Source organism: Haplochromis burtoni, unplaced genomic scaffold, assembly GCF_018398535.1.
Source record: "Haplochromis burtoni strain Fernald_Lab_line unplaced genomic scaffold, NCSU_Asbu1 Contig_109, whole genome shotgun sequence".
Taxonomy (NCBI): domain Eukaryota; kingdom Metazoa; phylum Chordata; class Actinopteri; order Cichliformes; family Cichlidae; genus Haplochromis; species Haplochromis burtoni.
In genome coordinates, this window is record NW_024582470.1 from 996,534 (window position 1) to 1,017,639 (window position 21,106).

Sequence of the window (21,106 nt, forward strand, 5' to 3'; positions counted from 1 at the left end):
GCCCAGTGTTCATTGTATACCTGTGAAGTTCTGAGGGGCCTTAAATCAATTTGAAGGGTAAATGTAAAGGAGGAAGTCAAATGGACATCAGTGATGATTCTGTGCATCTTTTAATTTTTATTTTCACGAGCTACTATTTCAGTTTTGATACTCTGAGATTTCTTGGGTTACAGGGCTTTCTTTTATCTAGTTTAAAGCATATTTAAATGCTGCATGTTGTTACGGCTCCAAAAAAGTCTAACAATATTTTATGACACAACAGTACTGTACCATGGATTTCAGACTTGGCTTACGTCTTGTCCTGCACTCGGCTCCGCGTAGATTTCTCCCAGATTTTGCAGCTTGAAGAACCAGCCAAGTATGTGCCTGTCGGAGCTGGATCGTAGCCAATATCAGCTGGGGCAGATTTGTTTTGGGCCATGCGTGTCACTGTGTAGTAGCCTCTAAGTACATGTGTGGTTGTGATTATTTGAAGTTGTGTGGGGTTAGTGAAGGAGTCTTGGGAGAGCAGGCTGTACACACAGCTGTGTGTGGAGGTGAACAGGCAAGCTGGGGCAGCAAGCCCCTTTATTTTTCTGGCAAGGCCACAGTTTGGGTTATATGTTTCATTTGCAAAGCAGCCAGATGAGCTACAGTTGTCTGTTTAATATCAGAAGAATGCATTTATCTGTGTGTAATTGCCCCTGTGATATGTTCAAGTGATCATGTTGAAGTGATCATCATCACCTCTCATTCGAGGCCTTGCATTTCTCTCCTACACTCAGGAGCTTCTGTCTCTGGCTCTTTCTCTTGGGCCTTGTCATAATCCATGTCTAGCTCCTTCTGTACATAGCAATAACAAAGAAATGCTGCGAGGCTGTGTGTGATGACCAAATGAGGCAGAAATCCCAAGCAGCTATGCAAACATGCCTATGCATCATATGAAATAAACATTTTGCAATTATTCATTCAGATCAGTCGCTTCTCAGTTCTCCTCTCACTGTCTTGACTCCTGAAAAAGATGAAGTACGACTCCAATTTGTCAAAAGAGATCAGTAGGAATTTATTATTTGCTTTAAAAAAAGAAATACAGCTTCTTCTTTTTTTCTTTCTGTCTTCCGTTGCTCCACTGATCAGTCACTGGCAGTCATCTCAAACTGAACTCCAAACTGCGGTTCTCAAACAAAGAAATGTTTCTGAAACAGCCAAAGAGCATGTAGTGCTGGAGCTGGGCTCGTGACATGAGTAACTTTAAGCTGGACCGGTGCCAGCTTTGCATGATGGGGATTTGCACGGTTGAACACAGAACAGAGGTAGAAACCAAATCTTGAAAACATCAGGACATCCAATCACTGCAATTAAAATGATGAGTTTGATGATGAGTATATATAAAGAATGAAAAACAAAAACAACATTTTAAGATTGTTAAAACTGAGTCTGAGCAGTGGGTGTGGGTGGGGGGGCTGGTGTAAAACACCTCATCATGCTACTGACATTCTCGATGTGTAAAGTCACAGACATAAAAAACAGCACTGGTGGCTAAATCCTTGTACATTCATTAGGGCTCATGTATTCAGCCTTTTGGTTGCCACTTGTCTGGCTCGTGTGCTACATCTCTCCGGGTTTTGCCATTTGAGAATCTCATCCTGTTCATCGTTGTTTTCTTTGTACTGAGATGAACAACTTCACAGTAAAACGCATTCAGGTGAATGAGTGATGTAACTGATTTTTAGGAAGCACTTTCTTTGAAAGACACAGAGGTGAACAGCAAACCGAGTTGTCCCTGAATAACAAAGGGAATCTTCTGTCACGGCGTGGCGCAAGTGCAAGTGCAAGTGCATGCCACGACAGTGCTGAACAGCTGCAAAGTGGAAATACAGACTGATCACAGATTTTTCTTCATCTGATTTATATGTGTTTGATTTAGGATGATCAACAGTTTGACAAAAAAAAAATCTCAACACAGCATAAAGTGAGCTGCTGATGGTTTCCAAAGCTTGTGGTTGAAAGTCCTCTTTTCTTATTATAAATAATGCTAAAAACACAAACGCCTCCCTGTCACTCAATTCTGAACAATCACAAGTCTCTATAAACCTAGGAGACACATACAGTACACATAATGTAGCCCACATACATACAAATACACATATATTCAAATACTCAAAAACAATAACCTCTTCATGTGAAATAATGGATCTGAAATCATAAATTTATATAAAAATATAAAATAAAGGTTAAATCCAAACGAGTGTTGTCCGAAAGGTGAGAAAAATAATAATCTCAATTGTTTTTTCACTATGCGATGCATTGGCAAATCAATGAATCAGTGTCTCTGTGAACACACACCGTTTGTCTGTCCATATGATCCGCCGGGTGCGTCCAGAGACCATTCTCAGAGTAGCCACTAGATGGGTTTAATACTGGAGGGTAAAAAAACAGAAGTCCACAGACACAAAGAGAGGAACGAGGTCCTTAGCTCTCTGGCCAGCCAGCGAGGTAACATGAAAACTACACATTTATCTATCTACACACTAAGGGATCTCTGACTGCAGGGCATGGTAAGTGCACATTTTCTATTTGGCTCTTAACCCCGATCAGTTCGTGGAGACCTGCGTCACTTTGTAGTGGATGGGTGGGCTGCTGCAGTCGAGCCCATCACACATATTCCTGCAAAGCTGCCGACACAATGGCAGTACAAGTATTCTACCAGGAGACAGACGCTAAGTATTTTTTGCGGGTATTGGTGTGCCCACCAAATGTCACTAGCGGGGAATTTGGGAAACCTTGATTTCTTTTTGTGGAATAAGACAAATGTTTTTGAGAATGACAATAAAACTGACACCATCACCGCTTGCTTTCTTTTGATCCATGCAAAAGAACATCCAAATGCTGGTCAGTCATGCTTTGTTCAGGTTGTCCGTCTTAGAGTTTCTCCTTAAATAGTAATGTCATGTTTCAAATGTTTCAATTATATTCTCATCTCATGATCGGGACTCTGTTCCAGTGAGGGCTCCCTGGTGCTGATCATGGACGCTGAGGGCCCTTGGTTGACTCCAAATGGAGAAACAGCTGGCGATCGAGCTGCCAGAGGGGACAGAGACGGGGAGAAGCTCGGTGACATCGCTGCTGATGAAATAGATCCCTCGTGACTGATGGGGGACCTGCGGAGTGAAGCCAAGTGGGGGAATGTCCGCCCAATTACAGGGACTTTGGGAGGAACTGACATGGCTCCTGGGTGGGCCACTGATGTGATGAGAGGTGGAGGATCAATTCTAGGTTTAGGATCCATTTTGGGCTTGGGCTGGAAGGGCTGGCGAGGGTTCTGACTTTGCTGAGCAGTTTCATCTTTCAGCCTGGCAATCTCTGTGAAGACATTTGCAAGAGGCTGGAACTGAGGGCACCAGTTGAGTAGATAATCCCAGTTATAGCTTCCACGGAGCTCCTCGTCACTGGCAACAATAGCTGTGAGGGAACCATCTACAGAAGGTTTACCATCCTCCGGAAAGGCATAATCCTTGGGGAGGGAAATATTGAGACCACGGCCCACTCCTAGGTAACCACCTCCCTCATCCCTGTAGACCGGGAGCTGTCCAGAGAGTAAGGTCCCACTGAGGCTGCCACCTAGCTTCTTTCCTTTGAACCAAGTGCTGCCCTCCAAAGCTGCAGGCTCACAGGAAATATCAGAAAGCTGGTCAGCATCCTGCTGGATTCCAGAGTCTGGTCCTCTGGCAGAGATGTGCTCCTGCATTGATGAGGTGATGGATGCAACGCGGGGATACTCATTTATCATCCTGATCTCATCATCCTCTGCTGCTTCAGCTGATCCTCTACCACTGGAGTGAGAAGGATCCAAAGACCCTCCTCTAGTGTAGGGTCCGCCACCAGCACCACCTTGGTCACCAGCATAGCCTGGCAAGGCCTGGTGGTAGATCCTTTCTCCCCCTGGCCCAGGGCTGCAATCATCCAGTTTTTGCAAGGCAGTTCCCGAGGCAACAGTTCTGTTTCCTGTCTCCTGGCCTTTCTTTCTCCTGCGTGACTTGACCAGGAACACAACCACTGCCATGACCACAAGCAATACGATAAAACCAAGAGACACAGCAACTATGCTAATAACCAGGATGTTGACGTCAGCGGCCAGGCCAAAGTTGGTGTTTGTCACATCGATGGAGACCTGGGCTGTAGTAGTGCGAGATGTATCCAGAGGGCTGTGAGCTTGCACATCTAAAGTCATAACTCTAGTTTCCCGTTTACTCCGACCCGACCCACTGCTGCTACTGCTGCCTGAACTGTCCAGCTTGAGAAAGACCACCCCAGTGGTTTTGTTTACATCAAAATATGGAGAGCTGGCAGCAAGAGAATAAAGAACAATACCATCCACCCCTTCATCCTCATCACTTGCCTGGACCTGGCCAATGCTTTGTCCTTTCTTGGCTCCCTCTGGAACTTCAAAGGAGAAATCAGAGGATGTGAAGAGTGGGTCATACTCATCCTCACCCGTGACAAACACCTGTACAGTCACAGTGGCTGAATGGTTGCCTGAATCCGCTGCCACTGCGACAAAACTGAAGGTGTTGACCTTCTCGAAGTCAAATGGAATTTTGCTTCTGATTTCTCCTGAGTTCTGGTCCACAGCAAAGCTTTCTTTTCCTGCCCCAGACCGTTCCAACATGTGATACTTCAGCTGGCCAAAAACCCCCGTATCGTGGTCTATCGCGTGCAGAACGGTCACCGCTGAGTTGGCTGGCTGGTTTTCTCTGATACTGGCTATCAGGACATCCACAGGGAAGAACGGATGGTTATCATTCACGTCTTTGACCTCAACAATGACTGGAGCTAGGGCGAAGTGACCCTGTCCATCTGTCGCTTGAACAATGACAACATGTGTGGGCTGGTGCTCGCGATCGAGTGCTCGCTGAAGCTTTAAGGCTCCACTCCACGGGTCCACAGTAAATAAGTTCACCTCATTCCCAGAGCTGATAGAATACTGGACTTCAGCATTAGGAGTTGAGTCAGGGTCTGTTAAAAAATACAACAACAGAGTTCAAGTATATAACTGAGAGACCAAACAAGACAGCGAGAAACATTTACAGGTGACTGGATGAAAGAAGGAACACCCACCTGTAGCAGTCAGTCGTATGATCTCAGTCCCAGCGGTAGCACCCTCAATCAGTGACACGGTGTATTCTGCTCTGGTGAACGCTGGAGGATTATCATTCACATCACCGATCGTTATCACCGCAGCAACACTAGAGCTCCTCTGCGGCACGCCGCGGTCTGACACTACCACAGTGAGGTTGTACAGTGACTTGGTTTCAAAGTCAACTCCCTCGGCCAACAGCAGAGTCCCAACCGTCTGAAAGCCCCGTCCCTCCAGGAAGCGCACGCTGCTTTCGATCTGGAATGCGTTTCCTTCATTCCCGCTGGCAATGGCAAAGTCGAATCCGCAGTTTTCTCGAGAGAGGTCGCTGTCGAAGGCTTCAAAAGTGAGAACTGTCGACCCTGGGATCGTGTCTTCAGAAACCGTAGCCCTGCAAACCAACCAAAGAGTATTATGTGAAGACGGCTGTTCGGGTTGCACCTCAATATGTCCAAATTCTAATGAGCACAGACTGACCTGTACTCCGACTGGTGAAACACAGGAGCATTGTCGTTGACGTCGGATATTTGAACTTGGACTGTAGTAAGAGAGGAGAGCGGGGGCAGGCCTCTGTCGCGAGCTTCAATGACAATGCTGACTGATGGACGCTCGGGGTCAAACTCAACTCTGTGATTGATGAACAGAGTTCCTGAAATCAGAAGGAAATGAGATGAACTTACTCATTGTGCCAAAAGTGTTATTAAAAATGAGCGCAGGGAAATAAAATAGAGCAGGAAGCAGCCAAGCTTATCTTTACCATTGCTCGGGTCAATGTAGAAACCCTCCTTGGTTGACGACATCACTTTATAGGTGATCCTGCCGTTCTCGCCGGAGTCCCTGTCAGTCGCTGTTACTGTGATAACTGCACTTCCTGGTGGTGTGTGCTCAGGAAGAGTAACCTAAGAGAAAAGAGACATTAATTCTAATATTTGGATACAGGAAACAAACACCCCAGCATTGGATCATATAAACCTATAACTCACTGTGTGGAGGGCAACAGGCACTGCCTTCATAGAGGGGAAAATACTTTTTATAATGTAGTTCCTTTATCCTGTGTGTGTTTTTCTTTATACTGAGGTCATTTCCTGAGACAGAGTAGTATATTTTTTACAGGCTCATCTCCACAATGGTCCCCAAGTTAATATTAGGCAGTTAAATTTTATCACACCCACTGTGTGCAAGTCAGAAGTGTACAAATGTGTATTCAATGTGTTTCAAGCCCACGAGTGCATTTAATGTTGTCTACTAGAAATAAACTGTTTCTGAAAATAATTCAGTTTCTTTTAAGATCTTATAATTTGTGAATACCTCAGACAAAAACACATTCAAGCAACTTTCTCTTTAGGTGCCTGTATGGATTTTTAGAAAATAACAACAAACACAATAAAAATAAAATTAACGGCATACCTGATAAAGATCGTGTGTAAATGCTGGTGCATTGTCATTAATATCTTCCACCAAAATTGTAATGTTGGCCTCAGTTTGGTGCTGGCTGTCAGTGGCTCTGACAGTCAGGGTGTACCACGTCTTCTCCTCAAAGTCCAGAGGGGCAGTGAGTGACACGCCTCCACTATAGCGGTGAATCCCAAACTTGCCTAGTGCTGTTGGGTCGAGCTGTAAAGAGTAGGAGAGGGCAGGACTGGAGTCGACGTCGTTGCCCGTCACGAGAGTGATTTCAGTGCCTATCAAAGTATCTAACAGAGAAAGAAAGTGGAAATGAACTTATTAGTTGCATTCAAACACACCACATTTATTGCACAGGCATGATTTGTTTGATGATGATCCTTACTGTTTGTAAATGTCAGCACTGGGTGTTAACCAGAAACTCCAACAATACCTTTTAAATTCAGCAAAACTTACTCTCTGGGATGCGGATTTCCTGGTGCATGGGAATAGTGGGACTGTTGTCATTCTGGTCAACAATAATGACCGTCAGTGTGGCTGAACCTGCGAGCCGTGGACTTCCTCTGTCAGTTGCTGTAACTACCAGCCTGTGGGTGAGAAGAGAAGGTGATAATCCAAACTGTCCTCTGTTATTACACTTTGGTGCTACATGAATAGAAATGAATTTAACTGGATTGAAAATTATGTGAATATTCCGTTTCAGACTGATCACATTTTGGTTACAAAAGCAAGAAAGTAAAAGTTGAAGTTCTTACTTAGCTTGAGTAAAGATCTCACGGTCCATGATGGCTGCTGTGGTAATGCTTCCTGTCACAGGATCAATCTTGAAGAGGCCACTCATCCTTGATGACTGGATGGAGTAGGTCACCTGACCATTTTGGCCCTGATCCACATCCTCAGCAACAACCTGGAAAGCGAGGACAGAAAGGGAAACAAAGAGGAGGAAATTTATTTGTAGCCTTTGTAGAACTCCAATAGACCAAATATCTCTGTAACTCTGTATTATTGTTATTATTATTATTATTTTAACATTTATGAGCACCTGTATGATTGGCATTTCATATCCTTGTGCTTCCTTCATGTAGGCCACATAATTCTGCAGCTGGAAGCGAGGAAGGTTGTCATTGACATCCTGCAGGATCAAGTTGAAAGCCATGTAAGATGTAGAGGACACAGTTTCAGCCTTCACGACAAGACGAAGTCTTGGGGTGTCTTCAAAGTCTAGTTCATTGGAGGTCTGCACCCTTATTTCACCTGTGGAACAAACAGTAGGAAGATTTGATTAAAAAATGAAGATCACAATATCCTCATACTAATTAACCATCTTGATAACACATTGCACGAGACATACTTTAAGAAACACTTAAAGGGTGAGCGTTACCTGTCGAAGAGCTGATACTGAAGGCCTGCTTTCTGTTCCCACTGAAGAGGCTATAGCTGATACCGTTACGAGAACCATCTGGGTACTGAGCTTGAGCCTGAGCCACAGTGGTACCTGAATTTTTTCAGTGGAGCAGAGAAAAAAAATGTGTTTGTAATTGTTTTAAAAAATGATATAGGAGAATTAAAACCTGGTGCACTACTTGCTATTCCTGATAACACTGCCCAACCTTTCTCTGCATTCTCCTGTATGCTGACATCTCTAGCATTCCTCGAGAAACGAATTCCGCTGTATTCCACCTCCTTCACATAAATGATCACAACACCCTGTGTCGACTGAGCTGGGCTGCCTTGGTCCATGGCCTCCACTATCAGGGTCCTTTGTGCCTGGGTGAGGTCCGCCAGTCGCTCAGTGGCCTGTATCTCCCCAGTTAGGGAGTTGATACTGAAGCCTTTCACTGGGGTGGCGAAACGGTAAAACACAGAACCATTTGCTCCAAAGTCCTTGTCCTCTGCTTTCATCGTAGCTAAAACCCGCTGGGATCGCCTGTTGGACACTTCAATGACCAGTGGATCTTGGATGAAGAAGGGGGTGTTGTCGTTGACATCCAGGACAGTTACTGTCACCTGTAAGGAAGATATCATGTCTGAAATTAGATTTCAGATCATAAATTCAAGCCCATTAAACACCTGAAACAGCTAACCTCTCATTTACCTGAGCAGACGAGTTCCTAGGTGCAGCTGGTGAAAGGTCAACAGCAAAAACCTGGAAGCTGTATGACGCCAGTTTTTCGCGATCCAGAGGGGCTGACGTGGTGATGCGACCATTGTGCTCAACTACACTGAATGCGCCATGCGCCTCTCGACTGAGGAAATACAGAACCTTCCCATTAAGGTCTTCATCAGCATCGGTGGCTGAAACCTAGATACATACAAAAAAAGTCAGATTATTAAAAACTTTTTTTCAAGTATTTACAATTTTTGAATATATTTATTTCCATTTCATCCCACCTCAAGAACCTGTGCTCCCTCTATAGCATCCTCTGAAATTTCCACCGAGTAGCTACTTTTGCTGAAGACGGGGTTGTTGTCATTGACGTCCAGCACGTTGACCTCCACTGTGACAGTAGCACTGAGAGCAGGGCTGCCTCGGTCTGTGGCCACCACCTCCAGAGTGTACTTTGCATGCGTCTCCCTGTCGAGCCTGCGAGACGTCGACAGGGCTCCTGTGCTGGCGTGGAGTTGAAAATCTCCATCAGGGTCCCCGGCTAGAAGAAGTGGATAGAAAAAAACCAAAAAACCAACCTGAATTCAATGCTGAAAGACGGAGAGGAATGGAGACATCTGTGCCAGCTCTGCACTTAGTCCAGATTTTCTCTCTAGAGAGGTAGTAGTGCTTTTGATAAGACTATATCAGGAGCAAACATTTGGCCACTCTGTGCAGGTTTTATTTGAGATATGGGAGAAACAGGGTCTAGTAAAACACAATAGGGTAAATTAGTCCAAAATCTCCTAGTCAGGACTAAACTCTTACAATAGAGTGGGTACAATATCAGCAAAAATGGGTCCAGGAGTCAATTTTAGTAACACATTAAAATCTCTAAATTCAAACTTTATGATTTTCTGGCCTCTAAAAAAACAACAAAAATGACAAAAATGTAATGTTTCTCCCAGTAAACAGCAATTACAGCAATTGTGGGGACCTAAATCACTCTTTAAAATCTAATAAAATACTTGGATTGGACACACAATGCAGTTTCTCACCAGCAATTCTGTACTCCAGCTCTCCACCAGGACCTGAGTCAGGGTCTGTGGCCTTGAGGATGCAAAGCTCTACAGGAGCCTGGTTCTCTGGCACTTCAAGTCCATAAAACGGCTTTGCAAAGATTGGAGCGTTGTCATTCACGTCCTGCACCTCCACTCGGACTACAGTCTTGGCAAAGTTAGGAGGGAGGCCTCCATCCCTGGCATATACTGATATGAGACAGAAATAAAAGAGATGTTAGAGTGAGTAAAGCAAGTTAAAATAAACTGTTCATATGAGCTGATGTATGCTTAAACTAACACATTAATTAAAGCATTTAAATAAACTCGTAAGGCATTTAATACCTGTAAGAGTGTAGTGATCCTGTAGCTCTGTGTCCAGTTCCTTTGTGGTGGTGATGGCTCCTGTCACAGGGTTGATTATAAAGCCTTCCTCTGATACTCCTCCGTATGTTATTTGTCCATTAGAACCTTCATGAAAAAAACAAGACGCAAATAGAAATAAAGGCACACAATGGACTTGGCTACATTAAATGTAATAAGGCAGTAATTTCAAAGAATTACAGCTGCAAGTGCCGGTGCCGTAAACTTATAAGGCTCTGGATGAAGATTGTGACCACACATTATCGTTAGCATCTGCATGTGATTGATTTAAAAAGATTTGGTTTCTCAAAACCATTTATGTGTGTGGTTTAGTTCTATGGTTTTAGGGTCTGATCGGCTTCCTTCTTACTCATTAAACCAGCACTGAAACTTGGAACCTTTTTTTCCTTCCATATCGTGACTTTCTTGGCATTATTCCTTTGGCCAAAAATAACAACTGTCTTCAATTTGTACAATTTGCTCTTCCTGAACTAAATGAGATCTTACTTTTTAAAGACGTTTTTGTCAGAGCCATGTATTAGCAATTGGAAAATGTCTCATTTTTAGGACACATTTATTTAATTTTAAAATACAATGCAAGCTGCTGCTGCACAGGTATCAAGCTAGTAGCTTACATAACACTCTGTCATATGTTAGTCACTGGGAACCTTTGTTCCCATAGGTGGTCCCTTCAAATTCGCACCTCAAAGTTTAGAGTAGTTCATTTCAATACAAGCTCACTTAACATAAACACAGAGCACTTAACAAAAGGTATAAAGATACGATACTCATGAAATATAAAGAAGAAGAAAATGAAGAATTTCAGTGAATGTCTTTGTTTAGCAAGTTACTACTTCATGATTTAGTTTAGTGTTTTAAAACATGATGATATAATAACTCATATTTTACACAGTGTGTATATTCTGTCATTAGAAATTGGTTTGTTGTTGTTTTTGAGGTTTATATCAGTAAGGAAGCTGGATAAATACAAACTTATGGAGAAGTGTTGCGATTGAAGAAAACCAATCAGAATAGATGGAGCAATATTGGGTGAATTTTACCTTATTTTTGTAAAGTATTTCTTTCTTTTCTTTTTTTACTAAATGATTTCTTTTTACTTTTACTAAATAAAACAAACTTTTTGCAGCTAATGCTTATGTTGGCTTATTTTCACATTCCTACTAGTCTAGTTCACTTAAAACATTAAACAGCAGTGAGAAAAATGTCACCCATCAGTCATGTGACTGAGATAAAGTGGTCTTGTCAAGTCATGATTGGTCTATTTTAATCTCTTGCTCTCCAACTCAAGCACTTCTCCCACCTCTCAGCTCAGCAGTCATGACTGAGATTAAGCTGAGTCTCTTAAACTCTCATTCATTTGTTATAGCTTCATATGTTCAGTCCCAATTATTTAAAAGAAAATTCACTTTCATTATAACCTCATATATCCTACTAGTGTTCACTGGCCATGTTTTTAGATGTCTAGCAAGTTGAGCGGACAAATTGAAGACATAAATTGCAGATATATTCTGCAGCAAACAGAACATATTTCTGCACATCCTCCCTGCCCTTTAAGCTCACTTCTTCTTATTGACTGCACATACTCTAAACTTAAAACTGTAATAAAACATTTAAACCAACCTTGGTCCCGGTCAGTGGCCGTTACTGTCAACACTGAGGCTCCTGGTCCTTGGTTTTCCATCACCTGTGCCTCGAACTCTGCCCGCAGGAACACTGGAGCCTCGTCATTCACGTCAATCACCTGCACGCACAGCACCTGAGAGGTGGAAAGCTGCGGTATTCCATGATCTTCTGCTACAATAGTGAGATTGAAGATTTCTTGCTCTTCACGGTCTAGGGATTTAAGGATGGAGAGAGAGCCTAGGAGGGAAAGAGAAGAATAATCAGAGAGTGCTGCATAACAGCTTTCGAAAACTTTCCCCCAAATACTTAAATTGAAACAGATACTCTAAAACAGATTTTGTTTTTGGCCTTTTTCTGTGTTCCTTGCTGTTTTTGTGTCTAAGTGTGTGTTTGGATTATTTTTGCGAACGTGCAATTTTCTGTACCTGTGATTTTCTGTATCTTTTATGCCTGAAGGACTTGTAAAAGCAAAAACCTTCACAGCTTTGCTTTATGAGATTTTCCACTGAAAGCCCAGAAAGTACAGCTACTTCATACCAGCTATTCAATTCTGGCACTTTGAACATGCATTGAAATGTGTATCTACTTATTATCACTTAACGTGTATGATTACTGTAAACACTGTAAAACAGGCACACAGGTAAACACACGCTTCTGTTCGAGCTGCAATCCCAAATCAACTCATGGCCTTGCCTTAGGTCAATATGCTTTTTTTTAATGCAACACGATCATATGTTTGCATTTAAGTCTGCAAGCCATTAACCGAAATGGGTATTTTATGTAAATCATACCAGTTTACACAGCGTCTGTGATTCAGACTCTTACCTAGATGTCACAAACCAGTCATCACCCTGACGTTCAAGGCAAAGTAAGAGGCCATATGAAGTGTGTGTGTGTGTGTGTGTGTGTGTGTGTGTATACTTTTCGCATGAGTCTACAAGCTTAGCCGGCATGCAGAAGCCTGAGAGACGTGTGTAATTTATAAATGTTACAGCTTGCCAAACATACATTGTGTGTAGAACTTTTTGTGAGGCTGAGGCTCTGATGTTTCTGTGAGGTCTCGCTAGCTGCCCTGTTTTAGTTAAAAGAAAACAGATGCAAACCATCTAGCGAACTATTGCATTACACACTCGAGCCTATTTTGCTTTACTGATACAGTATCGACCATATGATAAAGGCGGTGTTACCCTTTATCATCAAATGCCATATTAATTATAAGAAAATGTACATTAAAGAAAATGCAGTGCTGTAAAAAAGCCCTCATTTCTTTATATTTTGTTAGGAAAATGTGAAACAGGTGCAGCAATTTATTGAAACGTGTCGCCACACACAGAAACATATTATATAAGTAGGGCAAAAACAGTATATAAGGCAAAACAGTGTTTTGAACAGTTTTTATAACTCTAACAAACTTGAAAGTTAATATTTGGTCTGACCACCTTTATTCTTCAACATAGCCTGAATTCACTTGGGCAAGCCTTCTTAGAATTTCTTCAGTTAGTCTTGAATATTAGGCTTATTATTAGGCTTTAGAAAACACTAGTTTGATCAACTGAAGGGTCAGATGCAGGTCCTGTGTCAACTTTTTGTTGGATTTTTTCATATTGCTTTAAGACATGACTTTCATGTATTGTTCATATTCTATAAATAATTTTACAGGCCTGCCACATCTTTTTCACTGCACAGCATGGGAAGATATGCCAAGTTTTCAGCTAATAGCTCTTCGGGAGTCACATTGTTGTTGCAAAAATCTGATTTTATGTCTGTTAAAGTGTGTTATCCTTGGCATTTTTTGTAGATTCGACTAAAGAAATGGGGAAAAATATGTGTTATGTGACAGGCTGCTGGTAACAAAGCGCCTTAAGTTGTCTCTTATGCTTAGACAAAAAACTACTTCAATCATTCAATCTTTTGTGTGTTTGAATGATTCATAGGTCAGAGTTAAGTGTTTTAACAAAAACATTCCTTCGAAAATGCTCAGGCACAAGACTTGGACTGAAAACGAGGGGGGAAAAAGCAGCCAGTGTCCAAAGATGAACTTTGAAAGACCCTCACAAACCCTGGAGAATTATTCCTCAACGCCACTTTAAAAAGTTAGAAGAAAGCGTTGCTTCTTGGAAGCTAAATATAAACAAATCAGGGGTGGCTCAAAACTTTTGCAACGTACTGTATATAGAATATTTAATCCACAGCGCATAAATCACCCAAGTATCCATTTATCCAAGCATATTACTTAAATGATGCTCTAAATAGTCAGATATGGAACTTTATAGGCAATCAATAAAATGTAAATTGTAGTTCATAAAATAAAGTAATTGAAAATTAGAACAGCTTGCAGAGCAGATATATCACTTATAAGCAGTAATAAATCTAGTGATACCCTTCACATTAGCCCAGGGGTTTGGTGCATGTCTTCACAATACATGCTAATGTGTCACTACAGCTATTAATAACCAAAAGCCTAACACCAACACGCCTGAGAAACAAACCAGAGGTGAAATCACTCCCTGTTAAGGAGCCAGACACTTGACAGTAATGGCGTAAAGACTTTCTTCCATCTGGAAGCTACATTAAGTGTCTGTGTCATAGTTGTTAATCTCATCCCAGAAAGCGCTGAGCACGCCCACACCACCACGCTCCAACAATGAAGAGATCACATATGAAGAAAAAAAATATCAAGAGCTATCCACATCTCGAGCCCAAATAAAGATTGGTTCCCATGAACAAATCCATCAAGAAAAGGACACCAAGTATGATTCCAAAGAAATATTACACAGCAGCACTTCAGTGTCTAATTATGATCTTCTGGAAAGTTTTGTTCATCCAGGCGGCTTCCATCAATCATTAAATCCCAAAGAAAAAGGCCACAGGCTTGTCCTGCTGTGTTAGATCACTTAAAGCACAAGGAACTATGTGGTGAATTTTACTAGTTTTTTGATGGAGTGTAAATTGGATAGTCATGGAAAGTTCCCTACGTCTTGAGATATCGATTTCACATTACAGTATTTTCAAATGGTACGTCCCACCCTCAAAGCTCACCGGTGTCAGGGTTCAGGCTGAAGCGACCAGCGCTGTTGCCTGCCTGAATTCTGTATGATACTCTGCCATTTTCTCCTTCGTCTGAATCTCGAGCCATGACGTACAAAATCACAAACCTGTCAACGAAGACACAAACCAAACATCATCACGGAAATGCACTTGAGGATTCCAAAGATATTTTATTACCGACACTGATGTGACACTCACCCTACAGGCTGATCCTCCATGACGCTGACCGCAGATGGAGAGCTGAAGACCGGCGCGTTGTCGTTTTCGTCTGTCACGAACACTCGGGCGGTGACCGAACTCCAGCGTCTCTGAGAGATATCCACTGCCTGGTCTGTGGCTCGCACCACGAGGTAAAGGGAGGGTGTGGACTCACGGTCTAACTTCTGCCCCAGGGTGAGGACTCCGCTTGACGGGTCAAGGATGAGGAAGTCAGGAGTTTCAGGCCAGAAGTGCTCGATGGAATAGCGCAGCTCACTGTTGGGTCCACTGCCATCCTATAAAACAAAAAGAAAGAATAGATAAATTAGACAGGAAGTGGATAGATTATTCTCCTTCTACTTTTCTTCTGCAGAAAATTTAACAACGACAACAATGATAATGAATTGATCATTAAATTAATAAAATACTTTATTAGGATAAAACGATCAATTTGAAGATGTCAGTTCTGTTAACAGATAACAGCATAACTGATATTTTAGGATTAAACAATGACAAAAAACAGTGAATACAAAGCTGAAAAGAACATGAATAACAACATAACTCAGATTAACTGTGCTTTATTGAAAGCATATTGATCCCATACACTCTTTCCTACCTGATCCACAGCTTGGAAGGTGTATATGGAAGCCCCTGGTTCGATGTTCTCGTGGATCACAATGGTAACGGGGTCTTCAGTGAACTGGGGCGCATGGTCATTGCTGTCCTGCACGTTGATATCCAGTTTCACCAGGTGGCTGCTGGGAAATGCCTGAGAGAAGTCCGACACCTCGATGTGCAGGGTGTATCTTGAGCCCTTCTCATAGTCCAGCTCCCGGACCACGTACACATCGCCCTTTAAGTGGTCCACCATAAAGGTCCCATCGCGATCTGTCCCTCCCACGACCAGGTAGGTCACCTGGCCTTCCAATAGAGCAGATTCATGCTGATCAGGTGGACGGACTGAACCAATGACAGAGCCTGGAACTGCCCCTTCGACTGTGTTCAGGGTCATAGAGAGAACGTTGGGCTTGGGGCTGGACCTGGAAGAGCTGAGAACCTAAAGAAAAGGAAACTAGTGTCAAACAAACCAATTTTCTGAGTATTTGTGGTAAAGTCTTTCCAATAATAATTGTGATTTAAATTGCAGTGTAATTCATCCTTGAATCTGTCCCAAAACAGACTGAAACAACACTTCTCGGTAACAAAAAGGAGGAAAGCGGCAAGAAGCTGTATACGTGTGTTAAAGGATCTGATTTCCTCTGATATTCTGCAGACAATGCATCTATATGGCTCTCACCCCAACCCATCCCTAAACATAGCCTTGGGCTGTAGTCTGTTTCTGTTTTGTTGTTAATGCTATAATAACCTTCACAGGCACTCTCACTGTGCATGAAGGCATTACGTGTAATCCTTCCAGTAAATATCTTGACACTGCCGCATTCTGGCTTCAACTTGAGAGTCAGGCTTTGTGACCTGTGACAAAATAATGAAGGGTGTGATAGTAGGGAAAACTGTAAGTGTTCCAGTTCAAATAATTCAGAGCAATAAGCAACCTCCACATATGCTACAGGCTGCTCCAATGGGAAACAAATACGAGCCAGAGGGCCTTTGACACTTTGAACCACCTCAGGGTTCAACACTGCTCTGGGACGGATCAAAGAGCTCTGAGGAAATATAAGCAGATTTTCTGGTTTCATCATCATGAAATACACACACGGACACACACACTCCTTTGTCCTCAATACCTATAGCGATTAGTGGAGGTTTTTTTCCTCCATTAATTGGATTCAAACTAAAACTAAAAGAGGAGGGACATGATGTGGTTAAGTCTGACCACTTTTTGCACGTATTTGCAGGTGAAATGCGCTACTATCCACACGTTATCAAGGCCCATTTGCTACTACCTCACCCCCACTCACTCACAACTTGACCCATGAGACCTTTAATAACAACCTTTTAACTCTTACTCGTAAGAGTTAAATTCTTGGGGACTTTCCATCAGTTTTTAGAACTGAAAAAGCCTCTATCCTCTATCCTTGAAGCCTCCAGTTGCTATAACTCAAGTGCCTATAGGACTGCATCACTACTTTTGATCACTTTTTATTTAAAAAAAAACAAAAAAACAGCAGTAGAAGCAGAAGTATGTTGCAGCTTTTCCTCCGTGCTTGATTGTAGTGCCGACACAAACAATAACTGATTGCACTGAAATTCTGGGCTCAAGCTCCAAATGGATGACTACAGCTGGTGAAAGTCTGTTTTTTAAGTAATTTGCTTAAATGCACTTCCTCAGATCACATAATTTAATGAGCTGGCAGCACTAACAAATGTGCTGCACTGCACTACTTATACTTTTTCGCCTCATTTGCCTTTTCTCTGTACAGGCTAACTATCATGTGTACTGTAGTACATGTGGTGTACAACGGTATCCGTGTGTCTGATTTTACGCGCAGCTAAGGGAAATGTTATCTCAAAATCATTAACTGGAAACGTTACCTCATGCAAGTGTTTGAACGTGTCATTACAGCGAGCGTGTCTCTGTGCGTGCATGTATCACTGCTTGCTACTGTACTGCGGTGTATTCCCTTTCTCTCTGTGTGATTTGATGCAGCTGGCTTTCATCAGATCTCATCTGGGAGCATTTGATTCCAAGGTGCCTGTTTCCCCTCTGTCTAATCTCAGAGCCGCACAAGCAGTGCACAGGCGAAATCTAAGGCAAGCACTCCCATCGTAATTAGCATCCTTTTCCTTTCTGAAACCACATCGCACAAAAACACTGAGCTCCTAAGCTTTTTCTTTCCCTGTAGTTGAATTCCTGATATTGTATGTTGATATGGAGGACTGACCCTCCTCCAGAAAGTTCACAGTATTAGCTCAGTCTTTCGCACCATGGGTTCTAGTTACCCGTCTAACCTTTGGATCAGGAAACACCCACTAGATTGGATAGAGTTCTTTGTTTATAAAGGCACAGGTTCAGTTTCTCTCTTTCTCATATTTACCTCTTTTCCAAATTCCTTTGACAGTCAAACTGCTCACTGTTGTCCTCAGATTGAGGAAATTACAGCTTGTGTTACAAAAAGAAACGCAGAAGGACTGAGGTGAAGCACAGATGTTTAGGTTCGCTCACCAGACTTTGTGTCCAATCAGGAGACGTCACAGAATATTTTGGAAATTCAGTGCATATGAAGATGTTTGGCAGCTGGATGAGGATATGAAAATGTGCAGATTGTGTTTACTTGTATTCGTAGCTGGCAGGTGGAGCTGAGTGCCGGTGCGCCGTGGTCGGCAGCAGTCACAGTGAAGGCATACTCGGCTCGCTCTGTCAATCTCAGAGGGGAAGCGCTTCTAAGCTCACCGGTGGTTGGATTGATGGAGAAACGCTCTGCTCTGGAGCCTGAAGTAAATGAAACAAACATTAACGATGTATGTTATGTGGATGCCGTGGCAGGTGGAAAAATCTGTAAATTTGTGGCTATAAGATGAATTATGAGGCTCACCTGATAATGAGTAATAGATGGTGCCATTCTCTCCCTCGTCTGGATCTTTAGCTGCCAGCGTCCCTATGACTGTTCCTGATGGAAGCCCCTCAGTCACCTGCAAAGAAGTATTGTTACTCACCGGGAATGAACGCAACTGCAGATCCATTAAATCCTCACTTTTAGGGTAATTTGCTACGATACCACCTCTCTGTGGGTTTATGTCACACCTCACTAATAAAACCCCAGCATGCATAAAAGAAAATTAGATTCATTGATAGATAAGATTTATCCCCCAAAGCTGCTTGCTGATATAACTAATCTCCCCTTCCCTTCTCACCTGAAGCACCAGCTCCCTGTCAGGTCTGGCATGAATGAAACTGGGGGCGTGGTCATTTTCATCCAGCACAGTGATATGTGCAGTCCCTGTTGCACTGCGAGGGGGCGTACCCCCATCCTGTACAACCACAATAACCTGATAGCTGGACTGCTGCTCTCTGTCCAGTGCAAGGCGGGTGCTAATCTCACCTAAAGCAAAAAAAAGGACACGAGGGAAGCCGTTGAGTAATTACTGTGTTAATTTAATTTAATTGAGAAAGAGCAAATCATCAACTCCTCAGGGGAAATTATGCTGGTATTATCACTGCTTATGAAGTAACTACATTTCATGCTGTGCAGCACAGTTAAAAAAAAGTGTACTATTATCCCTATTTGTGTTATGGTTACGGTGTTTATTGTTACCTGTTTGTGAGTTAATCTGAAAATGCCTGTCTGTGTGCAGCAGCCTGTAGGTGAGTCGAGCATTTAGTCCTGCGTCTCTGTCCGTTGCAGAAACCCTGCCGAAGCCCGTTCCCGCGTGCAGGTTTTCTCTGACAGCCAGAAACACCCTCTCCTGGCTCAGTCGAGGGGAGTTGTCGTTTTCATCCGTCACTGTTACCCGGACGGTCGCGCTGCCGGTTCTTCCTGCACCTCCTGGGCCCGAGGTGGCAAGAACAGTCAACAGGAACATGTCTTTGACTTCTCGGTCTAAAGAGCTCCGAACAAACAGCCAACCGCTATCTGCCATGATGCCAAAACCTGCGGCATCACCATCAGGTCTGAGGCGGTAGGAAATAGAGGAGGAAGATGATGATGAGGAGGAGCTTCCACCATTTCCAGAAGCTTCTCTGTTAAGTGCACGGACCTGAAGGAAACGCGTGTTTAGAGGGGTGTTTTCACGTAGCTCCACGCGGTACGTAAGGGTATCAAAGTTTGGGCCTTGTGCGTCTTGTGCTTGGATGTGGACCACAAGGGTGAAGGTGGAGCTAAGTTGAGGGGCTCCACCATCCTTGGCAACCACCTGAAGGTCATAGCGAGGGACACTTTCATATGATAAACTCCCAATTAGGCGTACCTCCCCACTGCCCCTGTCGACGCCAAATGTCCTCTGGCCACTGCTGCCTGCGGCCCCAGCAGAGACTAGATCGAAGCTGAGCTGACCGTTATGGCCGGAGTCTTTGTCGGTGGCCTGAATACGGTAGATAATCGTCCCCATTTTGGTGATCTCGGGTAAAAGAAGGGACTCTGATGAGGATGGCAGGAAGGTAGGGGCATTGTCGTTGATGTCTGCAATGGTTATGTGTACCCGGCTGATTCCATATGCCGGAGGAGAGCCAAATCGTGCCTGGATCTCCAGGTCAAGACTGGGGCAGGTCTCGTGGTCCAGAGGAAGGGCTGTGCGAATGGTACCAGAGGCGCTGTCCACTGTAAAGTAGCCATGAGGGTCTCCAGATGAAATAGAGTAGAAAATATCCTTAGAGCCACCTGATGGAAGACAGAAGATGTAAGGAAATAGTGAGAAATTATGCCACATGGGATTTTCAAATGAAAATACAATAAAACAGAAAACAACTGAGGTTGAAATATTAAGTGTTTACTAAGAAATAATAATATGAAGACCAAGAATCAGATTCACTGAGAGCCTTGTATACCACCACAGCCATCTGTCCACTACACCACTGATTATTCTGACTCAAAATTACATCCCAATTAAAATCCATCATTAACCGTGAGAGAAAATAGGAGTGCGAGTAGAAAATAATCGCCAGTAAATTGTGCACCGTGAGGCGGATGTGATTTCTTAATGGAGTGTATACAATTGTTGCTTGGTTATTTCTACAACTACTCGAGAGATAAGGCATCATGCTGCAGCCCATTAGTGCATTTTTGTCCTGGTACTTGTCAGGAAGATGAAAATGGGCAAGCCGCACAGAACTGCTTCTCACTAGGGAAGTATGCAAGTGTTAAAAGCAAGCCTGAAATAACCAAAGCAGACCCAGGAATCCAATAAAGCATGTGAGCATACAAGGGCCTCACCTGTCTTAGCAGAAGCACGAACCACTCCCACTGCCGTCCCCCTGAGAACATCCTCCGACACGGTAAAGAAGTACTGTGCCTGTTCAAACACCGGAGACGCCACTGAGCCCCCGACGACGCTCACGTTCACTCTGGCATTTACCGGTGCTGTAAGACCGCCCCCATCCTCAGCCGATATGACCATGGAGATTACCGTGTTGGCTTTGCCATGGAGTGAGCGGGAGAGAGAGATGACACCTGCAAAAAATAGATACATACAGACAACAAGTTCATTTTTATGTGAGTCATTTTCACATGTCTTGGTTACGGTCGTAACATACATGATTGTGCTGCACATGCAATAATAATAAAACACTACACA

General features: G+C 43.2%; 1 protein-coding gene across 1 annotated transcript in view; it reads right to left on the reverse strand.

The window, feature by feature from the left end:
* Window positions 1–1,017: 1,017 nt before the first annotated feature.
* Window positions 1,018–21,106, reverse strand: part of dchs1b (dachsous cadherin-related 1b) — an 83,525-nt gene continuing 63,436 nt past the window's right edge. The window contains exons 7-29 of the mRNA XM_005928055.3: window positions 20,746–20,982; window positions 19,132–20,193; window positions 18,731–18,918; window positions 18,412–18,508; window positions 18,151–18,308; window positions 15,534–15,974; window positions 14,918–15,213; window positions 14,711–14,826; window positions 11,669–11,908; window positions 10,010–10,135; window positions 9,665–9,874; window positions 8,912–9,168; window positions 8,616–8,822; window positions 8,131–8,527; window positions 7,902–8,015; window positions 7,563–7,774; window positions 7,276–7,427; window positions 6,977–7,107; window positions 6,524–6,810; window positions 5,874–6,015; window positions 5,594–5,765; window positions 5,098–5,507; window positions 1,018–4,995 (exon numbers count right to left, since the gene is read on the reverse strand). Coding sequence (XP_005928117.1) covers window positions 2,948–4,995; window positions 5,098–5,507; window positions 5,594–5,765; window positions 5,874–6,015; window positions 6,524–6,810; window positions 6,977–7,107; window positions 7,276–7,427; window positions 7,563–7,774; window positions 7,902–8,015; window positions 8,131–8,527; window positions 8,616–8,822; window positions 8,912–9,168; window positions 9,665–9,874; window positions 10,010–10,135; window positions 11,669–11,908; window positions 14,711–14,826; window positions 14,918–15,213; window positions 15,534–15,974; window positions 18,151–18,308; window positions 18,412–18,508; window positions 18,731–18,918; window positions 19,132–20,193; window positions 20,746–20,982 — 7,700 coding nt within the window. The 3' untranslated portion in view covers window positions 1,018–2,947. The remainder of the gene's footprint in view (window positions 4,996–5,097; window positions 5,508–5,593; window positions 5,766–5,873; window positions 6,016–6,523; window positions 6,811–6,976; window positions 7,108–7,275; window positions 7,428–7,562; window positions 7,775–7,901; window positions 8,016–8,130; window positions 8,528–8,615; window positions 8,823–8,911; window positions 9,169–9,664; window positions 9,875–10,009; window positions 10,136–11,668; window positions 11,909–14,710; window positions 14,827–14,917; window positions 15,214–15,533; window positions 15,975–18,150; window positions 18,309–18,411; window positions 18,509–18,730; window positions 18,919–19,131; window positions 20,194–20,745; window positions 20,983–21,106) is intronic.